Source organism: Leopardus geoffroyi, chromosome E1 (genome assembly GCF_018350155.1).
Source record: "Leopardus geoffroyi isolate Oge1 chromosome E1, O.geoffroyi_Oge1_pat1.0, whole genome shotgun sequence".
Taxonomy (NCBI): domain Eukaryota; kingdom Metazoa; phylum Chordata; class Mammalia; order Carnivora; family Felidae; genus Leopardus; species Leopardus geoffroyi.
Window position 1 is genome coordinate 4,572,187 of NC_059330.1, and position 19,712 is coordinate 4,591,898.

At 41.8% G+C, this 19,712-nt stretch overlaps 1 protein-coding gene and 1 long non-coding RNA gene across 3 annotated transcripts in view; one reads left to right on the plus strand and one right to left on the minus strand.

Moving 5' to 3' along the window:
• The window catches only part of LOC123603019, a 78,929-nt gene that overhangs the window by 49,604 nt on the left and 9,613 nt on the right, over window positions 1–19,712 (plus strand). The window lies entirely within an intron of this gene.
• The window catches only part of LOC123603011 (myosin-4), a 67,076-nt gene that overhangs the window by 39,526 nt on the left and 7,838 nt on the right, over window positions 1–19,712 (minus strand). Inside the window, exons 14-38 of the mRNA XM_045487381.1 lie at window positions 19,278–19,587; window positions 18,373–18,443; window positions 17,881–17,968; window positions 17,652–17,769; window positions 17,001–17,124; window positions 16,773–16,909; window positions 16,402–16,657; window positions 15,465–15,707; window positions 14,986–15,162; window positions 14,636–14,781; window positions 14,258–14,348; window positions 13,783–14,172; window positions 13,184–13,310; window positions 12,614–12,732; window positions 12,291–12,487; window positions 10,883–11,066; window positions 10,638–10,803; window positions 10,412–10,536; window positions 9,453–9,761; window positions 8,680–8,883; window positions 7,200–7,325; window positions 6,942–7,112; window positions 6,751–6,855; window positions 6,551–6,646; window positions 5,422–5,578 (exon numbers count right to left, since the gene is read on the minus strand). Coding sequence (XP_045343337.1) covers window positions 5,426–5,578; window positions 6,551–6,646; window positions 6,751–6,855; window positions 6,942–7,112; window positions 7,200–7,325; window positions 8,680–8,883; window positions 9,453–9,761; window positions 10,412–10,536; window positions 10,638–10,803; window positions 10,883–11,066; window positions 12,291–12,487; window positions 12,614–12,732; window positions 13,184–13,310; window positions 13,783–14,172; window positions 14,258–14,348; window positions 14,636–14,781; window positions 14,986–15,162; window positions 15,465–15,707; window positions 16,402–16,657; window positions 16,773–16,909; window positions 17,001–17,124; window positions 17,652–17,769; window positions 17,881–17,968; window positions 18,373–18,443; window positions 19,278–19,587 — 4,233 coding nt within the window. The 3' untranslated portion in view covers window positions 5,422–5,425. Of the gene's footprint in view, window positions 5,579–6,550; window positions 6,647–6,750; window positions 6,856–6,941; window positions 7,113–7,199; window positions 7,326–8,679; window positions 8,884–9,452; window positions 9,762–10,411; window positions 10,537–10,637; window positions 10,804–10,882; window positions 11,067–12,290; window positions 12,488–12,613; window positions 12,733–13,183; window positions 13,311–13,782; window positions 14,173–14,257; window positions 14,349–14,635; window positions 14,782–14,985; window positions 15,163–15,464; window positions 15,708–16,401; window positions 16,658–16,772; window positions 16,910–17,000; window positions 17,125–17,651; window positions 17,770–17,880; window positions 17,969–18,372; window positions 18,444–19,277; window positions 19,588–19,712 lie in introns of the transcript that reaches the window.

Sequence of the window (19,712 nt, forward strand, 5' to 3'; positions counted from 1 at the left end):
ACATATGTATATATATAGTGGATTTCTTTTCAAGATCTCTATTCTTCTCTTTCCATACACACACACACACACACACACACACACACACACACACACACATGTATATAATTTATTTAGATCTTTACTTTCAGCAATGATTTATAGTTTATAGTATAGAGGTTAAAAAATTAAAAAAAATTTTTAATATTTATTTTTGAGAAAGAGAGGGAGAGACAGAGAGTAAGTGAGGAAGGGGCAGAGAGAGAGGGAGACACAGAATCCGAAGCAGGCTTCAGGCTCTGAGCTGTCAGCACAGAGCCCAGTGCGGGGCTTGAACTCATGAACTATGAGATCATGACCTGAGCCAAAGTGGGACGCTTAACCAGGTGGCCACTCAGGTGCCACCACTCCCTCCAAGTTTTTAATTAAGTTTATTCCTAAAATATTATGTGATTTATTTGATGCTATTGTAAATGCTATTCATTTTTAGTATTTCACTTTCCAATTGTTTGATGTTAATATAAAAATAAAGCTTATTTTTATATACTGACCTTACAATTTGACACATGCTCAATTTACTTCTTGGATTAAGTTGTTATTATAGACTTATTTAATTATTCATATGATTTTGTCATCTGCAAATAAGGACAGTTTTACTCCTTTTTTTCTGTTTTCAGTATCTGTGTCTTGTATTTTCTTGTCTTACTTCATTGACTAGGACCTCCAGAGGGTTAGCTAGATCAGTCTTAGGTAGGAAGTCTTCACTGTTTCATCATGAAACATAATATTTTAGCTATGCTGTTTTTTTTTGTTTTGTTTTTTTTTGATAGGTGCCTGTTATGTAGGTTGAGAAAGTCCTCTTTTATTGCTAGTTTGCTGAGAGTTTTTCTGTTTTTAATCATGAATGTGTGCTGAATATTATGAAATTCTTGTACCACATCTGTGATGCATTGAGATGATCAGATAATGTTCACTTTTATTCTGTGAGTATGATGAGCTTCGAATGTTAAACCAGCCTTGCTAGTAGGCTGTCCATATTTTGTCCTTTGGCTGGAGAGAGTAGGCTTTTTATGGGGCTTTTTGTCTACACCCATCGGTGTTTGTGTTGTCTTCTTTTTCAACTCCAAGTCCGGGCATATGAAGCAGGGAACTTACCTGGTCCATCTTCTCTCCACCACTCAGAATCTTTTATGTTAGTTTGATATATAATGTCCAGGGGTTTTAGTTGTACTTAGTGGGAGGAATAGGGAAATTAGGTCAACTCCATTTTCCTGGAAACAGAAATCCTGGAAATCCTTACTGATTTTTTAAAAATCAATTACTGAGAAAAAGGCATTAAAGTATCCTTTGCTTTAGGATTTTTTTTTTTTTTGGATGGTATATATAAAATACCTAGCCCAGTGTGTGTCACAGATTAAGTTCTTATTAAATTATTATGTGTCCCACAAATATTTCTTGAGCACTTGTTACATGGCAGGCAGTATTCTACTCATTGGACACTGAACAGTAAACAAACATCCTGCCCATGTGGAGCTTATATTTTAGTAGAGGGAGACAGATACCAAAAAAGTAGTCAAGTGGTCAGATAGTCAAGTGGTTGCATGGACAGATTTAAAGTAAATCAAGGGGATAAGAGGTGTAATTGGCGGGAGAGGGGAAAAAGGGTTGCCTTTTGATACTGAGTAGCCAAGGAAGGCCTCTGGATTAAGGTGTAATAATCCAGAATCCTGCAGCTGTGAAGGAGCAAGCTATGTGGATGTCCAGGTAAAGAGCAGAGAGCCTTCTCTCCTCCAGTGAAATGACAGATTACTGACCTTGTTTCTAGGCAAAGACTGTCCTCAGAATCTTCCCTTGATCAGCTAGGGTGAAAGTCCGGGGCCGTGCATTACTTCCCAGGATGAAGAGCTAGAAGATCTCAGTCTGGCTTTATCATATATTAGTTATACAACTTTTGACAAACCATGATTCTCTTTGTACCTCAGTCTCCAAAAGGAGTCTGTCTCACATAGTCGTGAGTGTCCATTAACTGACAAATTGTACGTGGAAGCATTTTGCAAATAAATCAGAGTCCCACAAATGTAAGGTACTGTGATTATATCATGATTTTTTAGAAAAAATCTCAATGTTTATTTTTGGGAGAGAGAGAGAGCATGAGCAGGGGAGGGGCAGAGAGAGAGACACACACAGAATCTGAAGCAGGCCCCAGGCTCTGAGCTGTCAGTACGGATATAGATGCGGGGCTCGAATTCACGAACTGTGAGATCATGACCTGCGCCAAAGTCAGACGCTTAACCGACTGAGCCACCTAGGCACTCCATGATTGTACCATTATTACTGACGGTGCTGTCCAGCTTTGACTCTAAGGCATTTCGATTGGATTTTAGTGATTATTTAGCTCAGTGTTTTCATTTTACAGATGAAGAAACTGAGGCTCAGAGAGGTTTGACTGAATTTATAGGTATAAATGCAGGACTATAGATATCATGTATAATTCCTTTTTGGAAAATTTTGGTGATAATGTAGAGCTGTGGTTTTCAGACTATTATCCTGGACTAGCCACATCAGCATCACCTGGAAACTTGGTAAAAATGCAAATTCTTGGGCCCCACCTTCGACCTAATGAGTTAGAAGCTCAGGAGGTGGGGATCCCTAATCTGGGTGGTTAGAGTGTCCTCCAGATGGTTCTGATTCAGGCTATACCAGAGTCCTGATGTTTCAAGGCACGTTTCTTTCTCTAGATGCTTTCTTAGTTGATTAGCCAGTAATTCCAGCTGAGGTGTTAGTGGAGATTAGTGCATTTCCAATGTAATAGGAGGTTAGAAAAGTCCATATCTTTTGGGATGCTGAAGATTTCAGTCTCATAGTGGGAGATTTAGATATGAAAGAGAAGGGGAGGTAATGGAGAGGGATCATGAGATTTCTTCTGTTCTTGCTATCTGTGTGGTTATGAATGGAGTTGGAAAAAAGGTTTCGTGGTATTTTCGAGTATCAGTATGTCAGTGGTACCAGTATTTGCTTTAAGTAACCATGGTCTTTAAGTCCTCGGAAGATAGAGAAGGAAAGAATCTGGCCTTGTTATAGATTCTGAGATTTTTTTAGTGTAATGATTCCTGGCTGGATACCAAAAATGCTAGGGCATGGCTATGTCTGCCTAGTTAACCGCTTATGCGCTTGAAGTGGGTTTATCTAACCCGTTGGGTTACCTGACAGTTGCCCTGTGTGGCAGTCCATAATCTTCTTCCAGTCTGTTTCTCCCCATCACAGGAAGTCTTAGAGTTGCCATCAGGGAGGAGTTGATGTAAACTACCTCCCTTGTTCCTAATTCAGAGTTGTTCTCGGAGATGGTCTCCTGCCTCCCCACTGCATGCATCCCATTTGGGTCCTCAAATCCAGCATCAGTAGGTTATGAACAGTTCCCAAGTCTCAATGGTCCCTCATTTCATTTAAAGGAAAGACAAGGGGCGCCTGGGTGGCGCAGTCGGTTAAGCGTCCGACTTCAGCCAGGTCACGATCTCGCGATCCGTGAGTTCGAGCCCCGCATCGGGCTCTGGGCTGATGGCTCGGAGCCTGGAGCCTGTTTCCGATTCTGTGTCTCCCTCTCTCTCTGCCCCTCCCCCGTTCATGCTCTGTCTCTCTCTGTCCCAAAAATAAATAAACGTTGAAAAAAAAAATTTTTAAAGGAAAGACAAGGGTGTTATAAGCATTTCTGGATTTTCGTGTGTGCTTTTGTTGTGAGAGATAAGGAAATTAGCCTGTAAATATCTAATCTGTGAGGAAGATGAGGAAGAATATTAACCAGAGTATCTGTGACTCTTAAATCCTTGCTGTTTTAATCAGAGACCCCCGGATAATTGACCCATATATAATGAAATCCACTCCCAATTCTCTACATGAGCAATTATTTAAATAGTTAGGAGACAGAATAATAAAGCAATTGCCCTGGGCTTTCGAGGTCAATAGGTTAACTCTACAGAGTTTAATTAAAATTTGCTAATAAATGTCTGCTTACCTTAGGCAGGTTATTTCATTAGTCTTCATCATGGCCTAAGTCAAATATTCCTTATTAATTATTTTTCACCCCTCTTAAATCCTCTTCTTATGAAGCAAGCAGTCTTTTCATTACTAATTAGGATTCCCACACTGGGGAAGGAGATTCCTTGAAGCAGCCGCCTCATTAGAAAGGGATATCCACCACTGTAAATGAATAAATTGGGATTCTACTATCTTATTTTTTAGTATATGTGCTGCCGAAGTGAGCACTACTGTCTTATTTTTTAAAATAGCTACACAGTGAAGCCAAATTGCAAGCTTTAAAAAAGTACCAAAGAAAAGACCACTCTGGCAATGGCTATGGTATATTTCAGTCACATTCTTTTTGATATTAATAGGAAATTCCCTTTCTGATTCTTCCTTAAAATATGCATGGTACTGAGAAAAATCAGGCTCTTTGGGTTTGGTAAGCAGAATTGTATGTAGAAATTAGGTCAATAGGAGGATTTATCTAAGAAGTTCTGTCCGTTTTCTTGGAGGGGTTCAGAGGAAGAGAATCTCCCCTAAAAAGAAATAGAATCTGTAATCACAGAGTAGCTGGGAGTTTTGAATGCCATGAAACTGTGTTACTTCTTCACTGCTCTTCCGGCCCTTTCTTTAGACCAGTATTGGAGGCCTGCTTGCACTCTGCATTTTTGTTCATTTCCATCCCTGTCATCTCTAATCTGGACCATTTCCGCAGCCTCAACAGTCTCTCCAGGCTCTGGTCTTTCCTCTCCTACTCCATCCTCACCGGAAATGTGTCAACTCTCCTCCTCATGAAACTTCTCCAGGTTGATGCATATCCTGATTCGTCAGCGCCACACGAGTCGGGTCCCTTCATAGTCAGGCCTTGCTGAGTGAGGGCCTTGCTCATGGAGCCTATGCTTAAACCACTCTGAAATCTCATGCTCGTTTTCTCTTCCTAGAATGACCAGCTCCATTTCTCTTTCACCCGATAACCATCTACTCATCTTTTAAGAGCTGTGTTAATTGTTGTTGTCCTACTGGCTTGATCTCCTGCAAGGGGGGGACAATTGTGATATCCGTGGTGCCCATTTCTGTACAGACACATACTTGGTAGTTAGTAAAATTGGGGGAATGGTTTTGAGGGTGCACTGAGCGCCTTTGTATCCTTTCGGGGAACTGAATTTCATTTGCCTTCTATTCAAGTTGGTTCACTGACCACACTCATTTTTGTCATCATCTTTGATTGCCCAGTAAGCGCTTAACAAATGTAGAATAAATGAATTAGTTCTGATAGTTCTACAGAACTTGTGATTAACAGAGACATATATTTTTAGATTGCAAAATTCTCTGCAGATTTTATTGCCTTAATGCTACAGTGACATGTGACAGTGACAAAGAACTTCACATTTTGTGCATTTCTTTGGTCACCTTTCAGCATAAGAATGAATTACTCTTCACTTATGATTTTTGTGTGGACCTCCCGGCTCTTCACCCGCAGCTTGTTGACCTGGGACTCTGCAATGTCAGCACGTTCCTCGGCCTCCTCCAGCTCGTGCTGGAGCTTGCGGAATTTGGAGAGGTTGACATTGGATTGTTCCTCCTGAGAAAAGAAATGCATTTGAGAGAACAAGAAAATTTGACATTTTCTGATTCTCATTGCCTTCTTTACTTCTAGAAGCAGCTACTGATGGATTTGCTTCATAAGTGAGAAAACAAAAGGTTCTATTGTTTGGTCATGTACTTATCTGGGGGTAGGGCATCCCACATGCTCCCCTCTGTGAATGAGTGGGCTTAACAAACCCCCCGCTTGGGCTTTTTCACTGGAAAGAGTGTCCTGGAAAACTTAAGATGCTATAATGTCAACAAGGAGATCAAAGTAGCGGGAATCTGATTCTATGAGACAAACTTGAAAAAGTAGGCACAGTCGGGGCATCTGGGCAGCTCAATCTGTTAAACATCCGACTCTTGATATCGGCTCAGGTCATGATCTCACAGTTGGTGGGATTGAGCCCTATGTGCTTGGGATTCTGTCTCTCTCTGCCCCCTCTGCTGCTTGTGCTCTCTTTCTCATAATAAATAAATAAATTAAAAAAAAAAGTAGACACAATGGTACTATTAGGTGCAGAGAATCTTAAGGGAAGTTTCTGAATTTAACAGGATGAGAAAGATAACAAGATGAGAAAGCAGCCAAATGAAAAGGAAATGTTCTGATGGATTTATTGTGAAGTTTGTTCAGCAGAGCTTAGACTTCAGAGCCCTCATTTGCACAGACCCTGTGAGTGCTGGAGATTTCTGGGAGTGGCAGAGTGTTCTAGATAGGGAAGTAGGTTGTAACCAAGAAGCATTTCTATACTAACATGTCTGGAAAATTGCTTAAAGAGGTCTCAGAAGAAATGAACCTGAATCTAAGGCTCCAGTAATTAGTGGTAAATTTGTTTTCATTCCAAATACTCATTTTCAGACCTGATTTTATATTCTTTGCCTTAAAGAAAGACTCAAATTCTATAAACTTCAGACTCCCCGAAGCCTGGACCTGCTCTGGACTTTTCTGTCTCATTACGCAGATACTCACGGCCTCTTCAGCTTGTCTCTTGTAAGCTTTAACTTTGGTTTGTAATTTGTCCACCAAGTCCTGCAGCCTGAGAACATTTTTGCGGTCCTCCTCCGTCTGAAATGTAAGAGGCAGCAAATAGTGTTGTTATTTGAAAACAACACATTATTTCCACTTTCTTGAAAGCAAGTGGGCCTGAGAAATATGGAAAGGCAGGTCACCTGGTAAGTGAGTTCCTTTACTCTTCTCTCATGTTTGCGGAGACCCTTGACAGCCTCCACATTGCGCTTCTGTTCAGTTTCTACCTCATTTTCAAGCTCCCTCACCTGGAAGAGAAAAAAGGCGTTTAGCAATTTGGCTGTAACTGGCTGCACGAACAGGTCAGGAACTGAATGAACTGATGGACACCCACCCTGGCCTCCAGTTTCTGGATCTGCTTCTTCCCGCCCTTCAGGGCCAGCTGCTCAGCCTCGTCCAGACGGTGCTGAAGGTCTTTCACCGTCTGCTCCAGGTTCTTCTTCATCCGCTCCAGGTGGGCGCTGGTGTCCTGCTCCTTCTTCAGCTCCTCGGCCATCATGGCCGCCTGTTAGCAGTGAAACAAAACCGGTTGAGAGCTGGGCTGGCGCATCACGATTCAAGTTGGAGCACCACCGTGTTGCCCTCTGCTCACATCAGTGATGGCCTTCTTGGCCTTCTCTTCTGCGTTGCGGGCTTCCTGGACAATGTCTTCCATCTCTCCCTGGATCTGGGAGATGTCTGTCTCCAGCTTCTTCTTGGTGTTGATCAGGCTGGTGTTCTGTTTCAAATTAATAAGAAAAAGGAGGGGGGGAAGCACATTTAATTATATTCTGTTTATACTATCATTTTTATTAGTGTATACAGGCAAAAATTAGTGATCCAAGAAAATTTCAGCATAAAAATCAAATGAAAAGTTGACTCTAAGTTATGCCTTCTCTTCTTATTCACCCATACTTCTCTTAATGAATATTTTCTTAAATTCTAAGGTAAAATTTGATTTTTGGTGCCAAAGATGTTCAACAATTAACAGTGGCTGCCTGTAAGCATGAAGCACAACTGTGAGCCAGGAAAAAAAATGTAAAGTGCTGTGGCTCATGGAAAATGGATTATTGATTTTTAGTTGTTTATTCACATGTGGTTGGCTTCATATTTAAAGTACATAAATAGCATCATTATTGGTACAAAAATGAACAAAGGATCTGTTATGTTTTGGAAAACTTGATAGTATTTAAACGTATTTAATCAACTCAAGGATACTAAGCATGAGTATGAAAAACACTACATTTTAATTTGAATTTAAAATTATTTGTGCTACGTGATTGTAACGTTTCCATGATGGCTATTTCCTTATATTGCAGTTTTTAAAAAGTATGTAGTAATATATGTTTATTACAAAAAAGAACATATAAATTAGCAAAATAAGAGGTAAAGAATAATTGTTATACTCTCCCTACCCAGAGATAAGCATTGATAATACTTTTGTTTATCCTATATATTTTTTACAAAAATGATCATGCTTTATATATTATGTTTAAGTTGCTGTTTTCACTTAGTATATTGTGAACATCTTTCCATGGCAGTAAATGCATACTGTAACGGCTCCTTATTAGCCATCATGAGGCTCTACCACCATTTATTTAGCACATCCATTATAAACAACAAATGCTGACTAGCAGTAATGATGGCCTCTGTGAATTTGAACTTAAGAGCTTCTTTCTATATTTCATGTAGTTAGCTTTTATGTGCGTCCGGGACACACAAAATTTCTTGGTGGCTTATTCTTTCTCCTCTATTTTATTTGCTTATCTATTTGCAGCTTAGAGTTGCAAAAGACAAGATGGCCACTAATGTCATATGTATGGTTATTAGCAGATGGCCTTTTGTGCTTTCCTTACGAAAGTTTCTAGAACCCTAAATTTTTTCTAATCAGCATGATTATGGCAGCCTACAAATACACTTGTGAGCTGGCTAGGCCTGCCCCCCCTTCCCAGTATGTCTTAGTAATGTGCATTCTCCAGAACTTCACGAAGGACCCTGGCCAGGGTTACTCCTTACTTAAAAACAAGCTTATCCCCTCAGATTGTCTTCAACTTCAGGAAGTGCCTTTGCTCAGCCATAGTCCTGAACCTCACCTGGGTGTGCAGGAGTTGCACACGCTCACTGGCATCCAGGAGCTCCTGCTCGGCCACCCTCCTGCTCCTCTCCGTCTGCTCCAGGGTCACCCGCAGCTCCTCGATCTCAGCCTGCAGCAGGTTGGCCCTGCGCTCCACCATGGCCAGCTGCTCCTTCAGGTCCTCCTGGCCTCTGACGGCATCATCCAGATGTAGCTGAGTGTCCTGCACAGAAAGAGGCAAAGACTCTTACTCATGTTCCGATGAAAGTGAATACAAACTTCGGGTCATCGACACACCTTGTTCTTAATAACTTAGAGTATGGTTAGAGAGAAAAAATGAGAATGACATTTCCCTTTAATGACATTCTCTGTAGCCTAGGGTAGCAGATCTACTCAAAAGAACATGATGTTATATTTTAAATGGTGAATCATAAAAAAATACCATGGCCAAAGCTACAAAATTTTGGATCAAGAAAGCATCCTCGGAGATGAGCTAGTCTAATGATGTTGTTTTACATATATTAAACAAGTGTAGATATGTGTATTTTAAAAATATGTGTATATACTTATATACATTATACAAATGAGGTTCCTATAAAGTGATTTGTGCAGCGTCTTCAGCTGACAAAGTGAACTTTTCTTTGACTTTTCCAGAAGCAAGCTATTTTTCAGCTGTGTATGTTTCAGCAGTGTAAATTTTCAACTGATTACCATATTATTTAGGTTTACGGCATATAAATTGCACAGTTACACCTTGACTGCATGACACAATGTGTGTTTATCCCAGTGTACCTTCAGTATTCCTTGTGTGTTTCTAAGATTCTTTATTGCCTCTGCAGCCTGGCGGTTAGCGTGGTTCAGCTGGATTTCCATTTCATTGAGGTCTCCCTCCATCTTCTTCTTGATCCGCAGGGCATCGTTCCTGCTCCTGATCTCAGCATCCAGGGTGCTCTGCATTGACTCCACCACTCTGAGATGGTTCCTCTTTAGCTGATCGATTTCTTCATCTTTCTCAGCAATTTTCCGATCAATCTCAGATTTCACCTGGTTTAACTCTAGCTGGATGCGAAGGATTTTGCCTTCTTCGTGCTCAAGAGATCCCTTTTTAAAAAGCAACATTTAGGTTACTCTTGGTTCTCAACCCCCTCAGGATCTTCCCAGGTATAATCTGCAACTGGCCCTTGGGAGGGCAGGGAGAGACCAAAGAAAGAGGCAGGCCACTCCAGCTTGGTAGTGGCTATTTAATAATAGCAAAGTGACTTGGGTAAGAGGCTTGTCTTGAACGGCAGGAAGCCGAATGAATCGTGCCTCTGCCCACAAAATTTTAAAAGTTTACAAAGAGGCCATCAGTGGATTTAGTCACGTGTACCGTCTAGGTGTTCTCAACACCACACCACTGTCTCAAGGCTGTTTGTGGAGCAACCCCTGGGAGCAGGAAAGGCAAGCGGAACCCACATTCCAAGGACAGGGGAGGTCAGTGGGTGTCACGTCTTTTTGATTATGTTTCCCAATTGATACCTGAAGAGCTTGTTGTTGTTTGTTCTGCACATTATGATGATTTCTTGAAGGCGTTAAAAAATGCACAAACTTTCATACATCTTAATTTAGCCTGTTCTGCATTCCCAAGGAAATTCAGTATTTCTCACTGAATTAAGGAGTTATCCCCTGCAGCTTTACCACATGACAGATCTCAGTTGCTGTTAATTTTTCCATTTATTTATAAGGCATAAGTGAGCAAACGAAACATGTACCTCTGCTTCTTCCAGGGCAGCCTGTAGTTCACTCTTCTCTTGATCTATTTGTTTCTTTACTTTCTCCAGTTCGTGGATATGCTTTCCCCCCTCCGCAATCTGCTCCGTCAGGTCAGAAATCTCCTCTGTAGGTTCACAGTAAAACACCAAATTCAGTTGAGAAAAATGAAAACTTGAAAAGATGCCTCCCTGCCATTTTGGAAGGAGAAGGATTACAAAGACTCACGCTGCAAGTTCTTGTTCTCTCGCCTCAGGGTTTCCAGGTGATCCAGGGATTCCTCGTAGGCATTCTTGACCTTGAACAGCTCAGTGCTGAGAGAGCGGGACTCCTTCTGGGAGACCTCAAGTTCAGCCTGAGTCTCCTCATGCTTCTGTTTCCACTCTGCCAGGACCTGGAAGTACATCAGAACTAAGCCTCTGTAATCAAGAGTCAGGCTACTTTCCCCCAAGAAGCTGGTCATTGTGGGCCACCTTGTCGAAGTTCCTCTGCTTCTTGTCCAGGGCCACACAGGCCGCATTTGTTCTCTCCACGTCGATCATGAGGTCCTCCACTTCGTTCTGGAGCCGCTGCTTTGTCTTTTCCAGAGAGGCACATTTGGAATTCACGGCCTCCACCTGTTCCTCCGCATCCTGCAGCCGCTGGGCCAGCTTCTTCCTGAAACGTTGGTCAGTGCGGGTGACCGAGAGCAGAGTTGAAGCCACCACAGTGAACTTAATAAAGCTGCTGACTAGGAAAGCATGTTTTCCCCAAGAATTTTTTGCTCCTGTGTCCACAAATTGTTAAGGTTTCCTAAAATGTCTTCTCAGTACCCATTTTGTCTCTTTAATTCTCCCTAGTGAAGTCTACTCTTTATCTCTGGGGTTGCCAAACATACTCCTGAGCCAGGCCTTTTTGTGTGCATGGTGATGGTAATGTGTGTGTGCATGTGGGAGAGAGATGAAGAATGAGTAAGCGCTTCAGCTGAGGGAGCAAGGTGAGGGTGTGAGAGGGTGACGAAGTGGCAGCCGTGAACAGGAGGCATGTCTTCAAAGATGCTAGTGCTGAATAGCATCGTAAAACGTGTTAACATGGTCCTCTTTATGAATGAAACTGGGGCCCAAAGTGACATGTCTGAGGGCATATGATTAATAACTAATGTTCTGGGTCTGAAGCCCCAGACAATAAATATTATTCCATAATCACATTTTCCCCAAATACCTTCCTTCACCAGCCCCCTTAACTCACAACCTCCCCCAGCCTATGCTCTTATCTGGAGTGCTCCCTCTGGAAATGCTTGCCAAACCCCTTCATTCTGCTTAATTCTAACAACTACCAAGCTATATCCAATATAGAGAAGTTTCCTTCACTGGGAACATAATGATTATTGCCTTTCCATGTGTAACTCCCATGAGTTTTATTCCATTAAAACTGTACATAATTAATGAATAAGTTTATTGATACTGGTTGTTAAATAATGACAGAGTATGATAGTCTCATTCTGAACTTCTAAATACTCCAGGTAGGGATAAACTGATTATTGCTAATTATAATATTCATAATAATGTATCAGACAGCCTCAGTGTCTCCATTTTTTCTTATATTGAAGGAAATTCTACTCAATTCGTAAAGGATATGCTGATAATTTTTGGTTCATTTTGTTAGAAAGAAATTTAAGATATTTTTGTAGTAAACGAGATTGTGGGGAAGGCTGTGGTCTTGGCCCTTTCTTCAGTGGACATGTACCAGTTTATAAAGAGAAAATGGTGGTTTCCACCACTCTGTAATCAGATAGGCTGGTATTTTTCACCTATCTTCATGTCTGGAATATTGTTTCTTTCATTATTTTATCTTCACTGTTTTTAAACTTCTCTTTCTGTCCCCATCATTAAGACCCCGTACTTGGCCTCCTCCAGCTCCTCTGTGCGCTGGATGGCGTCTGTCTCGTATTTGGTCCTCCACTGGGCCACCTCGCTGTTGGCCTTGGACATTGACCTCTGCAGTTCAGCCTTGGCTTCCTGCTCCTCCTCATACTGTTCCCGCAGCAGGTCACAGTCATGGCGGGCTGATTGCAGGGCGTGGGCCAGCGCATTCTTGGCCTGAACCAACCAGAAAATGTGCATTGTAAGTTTATGTTCTGATCATTGATATTCTCTAAGTGAAGCTCAGTTGTATGTCTTGCTGCAAAGTTCGAGGGATTGGAAATCTCAGCTGAAAATTCTCACCTTAGACTCCTCTTCCAGCTGCCTCTTTAACTCCTCAATCTGTTGTGTAAATGCTTGTTTGCCTCGTGATAGCTGAGACACCAGAGCCTCTTTCTCATCCAGCTGTCGTGAAAATTCACCTGGGAAAGACAAAACATGAGAGCTTTAGTTCTGTTGTCTAGGTGCCGACTAGTTTACAGACTGCTGTAACATCAGAACTCTTATTCCATGATGAAAAGAATAACTCAAGAACTTTGATATGGTTGAGAAGGTGTTATTTCTTTCTTTCTTTTTTTAATGTGAGCTTTCTTTGATATTTCAGGATGGAGATATATATATATATGAATAGATTATTATTTTTTTTTAGTAATGCCACGACAACAAATATCTCAGTCCAGGGCTTAATTTTCTTCCAGTTATAGCTTAGAACCATACTTTTTACCATCTCCCAGTAAAAAGGAGAAGGGATGACAAATCAGTGATACTGGACACATGTGGCCTGAGAAGTGATGGGCATCCGGTGGGCGCTCACAAGTGGAGGCCCGCCTTCCATTCTTGGCCTCTGTGTGCACCGGCCGTGCACCTGCTGACCTGACTCTGTGTGTAGGCGCGCCTTCTGGGCCGACAGCTCGTTGATGAGGCGCTGTTGCTCCTCTTCCTTCGTTTTCACTTCACTGAGCTGGTCCTCCAGTGTGTGGCACATTTTCTCGAGGTTTCCCTGTGGTGGGAAGTAGGCAACGGGAAGAGCAGACGCTTTTATTTGTGAGTCTGGATTTGGAGAGAACTACTTGTGGAAAGGAGCTGAGTTTTATGTACTTTTCTATCTACTCCAAAGCCCTGCATGGTGCCTTGGATGTAGAGGCACATAATTTGGGCTAAATGAATACACATATGATTATGAAAATTAGGTCATTTCCTTTTGGAAAATATGAACATCACTTAAATTCTGTATCCTGTAGAGTATGGTTTTTAGAGAAAATTTTTTTTCCTGTAATTACATTCTTTCGTGGTCATAGTGACAATATTTAAAGTGGTTTCTACAAATAAGATAGGAACACTGAAGTGATTCATTTCAATAGAGTGATGCCTAACAGGCGTAAAATGAGATAACATTGAAAGTTCGTACAGTTAGATTGGATATAGTCATATATAAACTGTATAAAATGAAAAGGAGACAAGTTAATAAAAACCTTGGCCTTGGAGACGGTCTCCATGTTACTGGCCAGGTCGTCAATCTCCATCTTCAATTCGCTCTTCTCCTTCTCCAGCTTCTGCTTGACCCTCTGTAGGTTGTCTATCTGCTCCCCCAGCTCGGCCACGCTGTCCGCGTGCTTCTTCCTCAGGGTGGCCGCCGTGGCTTCGTGCTGCAGGGTGGCCTCCTCCAGGTCCCTGCGCATCTTCTGGAACTCGGCCTCCCGCTTCTTGTTCATCTCGATCTGGGCGGAAGTGGCCCCGCCGGCTTCTTCCAGCCGCTCGCTGATCTCCTCCAGTTCGCGGGAGAGGTCCGAACGCTGCTTCTCTGCTTTGGCCCGGGAGGCCCGCTCTGCCTCGATTTCCTCCTCCAGCTCCTCGATGCGGGCCTGAGGGTGACACACCAACATTAATGGCAACTCGTGGCAGTTTGATTCCTGTGATAATGTGGACGAGGTGGAGGTTGTGACTCACCTGTAGCTCCTTGATCTTCTTCTGCAGCTGCATGGCGAGGGCCTGCTCGTCTTCAATCTTGCTTTGCAGATTGCTCATTTCAAACTCTTTCCTGTCAGAGGAGCAGCAAATAAGCTCTGTCAGTTCTCTTACCAGTCCTCTCTGCCACATATGGTGGAATATCTTTATGCTGCTGTGTTGAGGACATGAGTAGTACACGTTTTACAAGTCAATACTGTACCATTTTCATTTAATAAAAAGTCAAAGATGCCATTATTTGTTTTTTTATGTGTACTCCAAAGTAATATTTTGGAGATCTTTAAAACATATATTTGGCCTGAATTGACAGATGAATTGACAGACAACAAGCAGATTACAATTTAACTATATCATGCTCACTTTTTAAGTTTTTCATCGAGTTGCTGTTTGTCATTTTCGACATCCATTGTGGACTCCTGGGCCAGTTTTAGGTCTCCCTCCAGTTTCCTCTTGGCTCTTTCTAGGTCCATGCGGAGTTTCTTTTCTTGTTCCAGAGACCCTTCAAGCTAAATTTATAGTGTATTTTATTTATTTCAGTCCTGAGGCACTGAACCATATGTTACTGGCCACCAAAGATGCACAGGAGAGTTTTAAAAGATGCACCAAATAGCATGGGAATTTTAATGATTGTTTTCAAACCCACAGAGAAAGGCATATGTCACAACTGTTTGTTTTATCCTAAGAGGAAATACTGTGTTTTTCACACTTACATCATCTACTTGCTGCTCGAGCTTGGTCTTAGCTTTGGTCAGCGTGTTGACCTTGTCCTCTTCTGCCTGTAGGTCATCCAGGGTCTGCTGGTGGGCCTCCTGGAGGGCCTTCTTCTCCTTGGTCAGCTTAGCGATGGTTTCGTCCAGGCCTGCCATCTCTTCTGTGAGGTTTTTCACCTTAGATTTGAACAGATTATAGAATGTTAATGACATCCCGTCATCTTGACAAAAAATATGGTAATAGCTTAGGACAGTGCCAGCCTAAGATGGAAAATGGAGACGAGAAGCTAACCCAGGCCTCCATAGCTGAAAAATATGGGAGGTAAGGGTCAAGGTAATTAGATAGAAATGGTGAAGATGACATATATGTGATGGTACTTTTCTTTCATATTCATTGGTTTTAAGATTAAACTTTTAGTTAAAGTATTTCTGTAACAAGCTAGTACTTTTAAACACTCTAAAATGGATCATGATTGTACCTTGTTCTCTGTGGCATGTTTCTCCTTTTCAACCTTGGCCAGGGTCAGCTCAAGGTCATCGATGTCTTTCTTGAGCTCTGAACACTCGTCCTCCAGTTTCCTCTTCTTGGCCGTCAGCTCGGCATTGATCTCCTCCTCATCCTCAGCTCTCTCAGTCACCTCCTTGATCTTGGCCTCCAGCTGGATTTTGGTTTTAATCAGCTGGTCGCATCTTTCCTCTGCGTCAGCCAAGCCATCTGCTTCCTAATGGGGGAAATTAAACACTTCCATTTGTATAAGCTATATCTGCAAAGACACAATAATTTATTAAAAGGTGGATACTTTAGTGACTCAACCAGTTTGGTCAATACATATGCCAACTTTTAAAAGTCCAGTAGACAAAATGTTAGTAATTTTAATCCACTGATTAAGTATAGTAACAGTTTTCCTCCAGATATCCATGTGTGGAAGACCAAATCGGGAAAACTAGCCCTTTGGCCAAATCTGCACTTGTGCTGCTTTGGAAGGGTCAGTTATTAATTCTTGGACTCGGTTTTCTCAGGTTTGAGGGGTTCATTAATTTAACCTTTTCCTCACCCTGGTAAGAACAGCATAACTTCTATTTTATGCACAATGTATTCCCTAAGGAAACAACAGTCTCATCTAAGAGAAGGTTCTATAAAGGAAGGAAAACATCTTTGGATAGCTTTATGACTTTGCTCTCTGATTTCCATACTACATATGGATGTACATATGAACATATGCAGCGTAATTTGTGACTTCATGTCTATTGCTTCTTCAGGTCTGAGTCTTAATATTTTTGAAAGATGAACAATGACAACACATATTTTAGTGGAAACCATTGATTTATAAACCTTAAACTAAAAATGTTTCATATCTACTTATACAGTGTTTGGAGGATAAGAAGTGGCTGAGCTGTGCAGGGACTAATGCTCACAGATTGAACTTGAAGCTGTAAGTCATTTTTCTCTTGCATCAGAGCTACCATCTTCTCCTCAAGTTCTTTCCTTTTTGCCTCTGACTTCGCCAGCTCTTCCTTGGTCTTCTCAAATTCTTCCTTCATGTTGGCCATCTCCTTCTCGGTCTCGGCGCTCTTGAGGAGGGGCTTGATCTTGAAATACAGCTTCATCCAGGGCCAGTGCTTGACGTTCATGAAGGCGCGGACGTTGTACTGGATGCAGAAGATGGACTCTCTGTAGGAAGAACAAATATGGAAATGAAGAAGAATGTGGGCAGTGACTGGCACTCAACAGAAGTAATGACTGCATCGGATTCAACGATGAAAATGTGGAGAACGAGGTCCCTTACCTCCTCTCCATCATCTTCTTGAATTCTACTCTCATCAGGTACCCTCTGCACACAGCCTGGGTGCGTGTGATGAGTTGGGCCAGCTTTTCATCTCGCATCTCCTCTAGAGTTCCCAACAGGCCAGCTTTAAAGAAAACCTGGCCAAAGAACAAGTGAGATATGTCATTTCCACTCAAGAGAAAGTCCCAAGGTGATGAAATTATGATAGAGATTTAGGTAGATTGGTACCTTGGTATGACCGAATTTGTACTGGGTGTGGTCGATGTCAATAGACCCCAGAAGTTTCTCAGAAGCCTTCTTACTATCAATGAACTGACCCTCTGGGATAGCACTTGCATTTAGAACCTTGTATCTATCAGAATTTAAAGAATATGAAAGTTTGTTTTTCCTACCAAAACTTATCGTAACTATCATTGAAAAAATGATAGAGTGAGTTTTGAGGAAAAAATTCCATTAAAATAATCAAGCAGTGCTTTAGATAAACCTTGGGAAAATATGTTTAAAAACAGTATAATATAAACCAAGCCTTCATTCTTTCTGATAATTGCATTTCAGTTTTCTTTTTAAAAAAATGCTTATTTATTTCTTTTGAGAGAGAAAGAGAGAGCGAGCATGAGCAGGGGAGGGGCAGAGAGAGATGGGGAGAGAGAATCCCAAGCAGGCTCTGCACTGTCAGCATGGACCCTGACACAGGTGTTGATCCCACAAACTATGAGATCATGACCTGAGCCAAAACCAAGAGTCAGATGCATAACCGACTGAGCCACCCAGGCACCCCAGAATTTCGGTTTTCAGGGAAAAGTTAAAAGATGTTTGAATTGCATGGCAATAATGATCTGGACTAGCACATTGAAAGGGAGAAAAAAATGAGATACAAACCTCTGTTTGAAGTCTGCATAAAGGATTCTGCTGGGGAATCCCTTCCTGCAGATGCGGATGCCTTCCAGCACTCCGTTACACCTCAGCTGGTGCAGGACAAGTTCATGCTCCATGGCCCCTTACAAACAAACAAACAAATAAACAAACAAGCAAACAAACGTGTTGTCTGTATGTCTATAGAATAGTGAAGTCACACTGGAGTCTTACTTGGATGTCAGAAGAGTCTTACCGGGAGTTTTGGTTTCATTGGGGATGATGCAGCGTACAAAGTGGGGGTGAGTGCTCCTCAGGTTGGTCATCAGCTTGTTCAAATTCTCCTGAGAACCATAGGGAAAGTTTTAAAATCTTTTTTTGTTGCATTTACGTGAGACTCCCTGTCAAGGATCTGTAGTTAATGGGCTCCATTTCATGAATAAAGTCAATGTAACTGAGTACAGTAGTTGCTTCCAGAGAGGGTTTGATTTCATGTGAAATTTGTTCAACGCTAGATCTTTTAGATTTGGAGCTTTGAGGGGAGATGTTTCATATATTGTAAGGTTTGAACTCACACTGCAGGTTTTATTTTTGTTCAATTTTTCCTAACACATTTTTCATTTTCCTTTGTACAACATTACCTTTTTTCTGTTTCACTATAGATTTCTTTTAAAAAAGTTTTTTTAAGTTACGATAATTTAATTTGTCACAGAAGTAGTTTTTTTTGGCATTCAAGAATATACTGTACCCTAAAAAGCGCTGACACTGTCTGGAAAGAAGAACCCTTCTTTTTGCCACCTTTTTTTCCACCGCCACTTTCTGAAAAATAATATAAAAGAATTAAAACTATTTAATTTGTACTATCCATAGGTATAAGGACTCCCAAGATTCCCTCTGGAATTTAAATGTGCACTCATTCACTTGTATCATCCCTCATCTTCCCTCTGTATCTTTCCTCCTTCAGCTCTGGATTAGGGAAATAGATGCATTGGCTCACATTATAGGTATTCAGGAAAACAACAACAGCAACAGTAAAAGAACTGTGGATGAAAAGGGTAGATGTGGGGAAGAGGTAGGACCCCTCTCCTCCAAATCAGCAGAGGGGGAGTGCCAGAAGACAGAGGAGTAATGCTGCCTTAGTGCACACATCCCCCAGAGAAGAGGCAAAGTTGCATGCATGGTGCCAGGGAGGTGAGCCTCTGCTAACCTGCAGGCAAGTCCTGCTTCCTGTTTGCTTGTGTTTCTCTACCTCTGCTTGCACATCTGGTCTTAGGGGACTTAGGAGAACACAACTTGCATTCCTTAAGCACTAGTGCCTTGACAAAGGATTTCTTCATCTCCAGCTTAGCTGGATCCTTTAAGGAACCGATACTATCAAAATAATTGAAATAAGCTGTATGATCTTGAGCACGTCACTTAACCTTTGAGTCTCTGTTTCCTCATGGGTGAAATGAGGCCATGGACAAAATGATCCATAGTGTCAGTTTTAGCTCTGAAAGCCTATGATCGTAAGACTCACTAAATATACTTCCTATCATTAAGTCCATATTGGCCAGTATTTTCATGTTAGGTTTTGAGATAACTATATCAGTCTCTGATAAAAAGTATATTTCTGTTTTGTGACTCTAGGAACATATTAGTGATATTAACAACCTGCTTCAGCACTTTGTCCCCCGGCAAAGAGGAGAGCCAGAGTCTTCATTGCGGACTTCTGGTACAGCCCAACCACGGTCTCGTTCAGCGGGTCCTTGTTCTTGTCCAGCCAGCCGGCAATGTTGTAGTCCACGGTGCCGGCGTAGTGCACCAGCGAGAAGTGGGCCTCGGCCTTGCCTTTGGCAGGCTTGGGCTTCTGGAAGTTGTTGGACTTGCCAAGATGCTGTTCGTACAGCTTGTTCTTGAAGGAGGTGTCCGTGGCCTTGGGGAACATGCACTCCTCCTCCAGGATGGAGAAGATGCCCATAGGCTGAGAGTAGGAAAAAAGGGATGATAATATGAGTCCCTCAGAAAAGTGTGCTCTAATAGTTTATGGACTTGGTGGAAACCTGAACATGTTCCAGAATAAGAGTTCAGGTGATAAGAAATTCAATA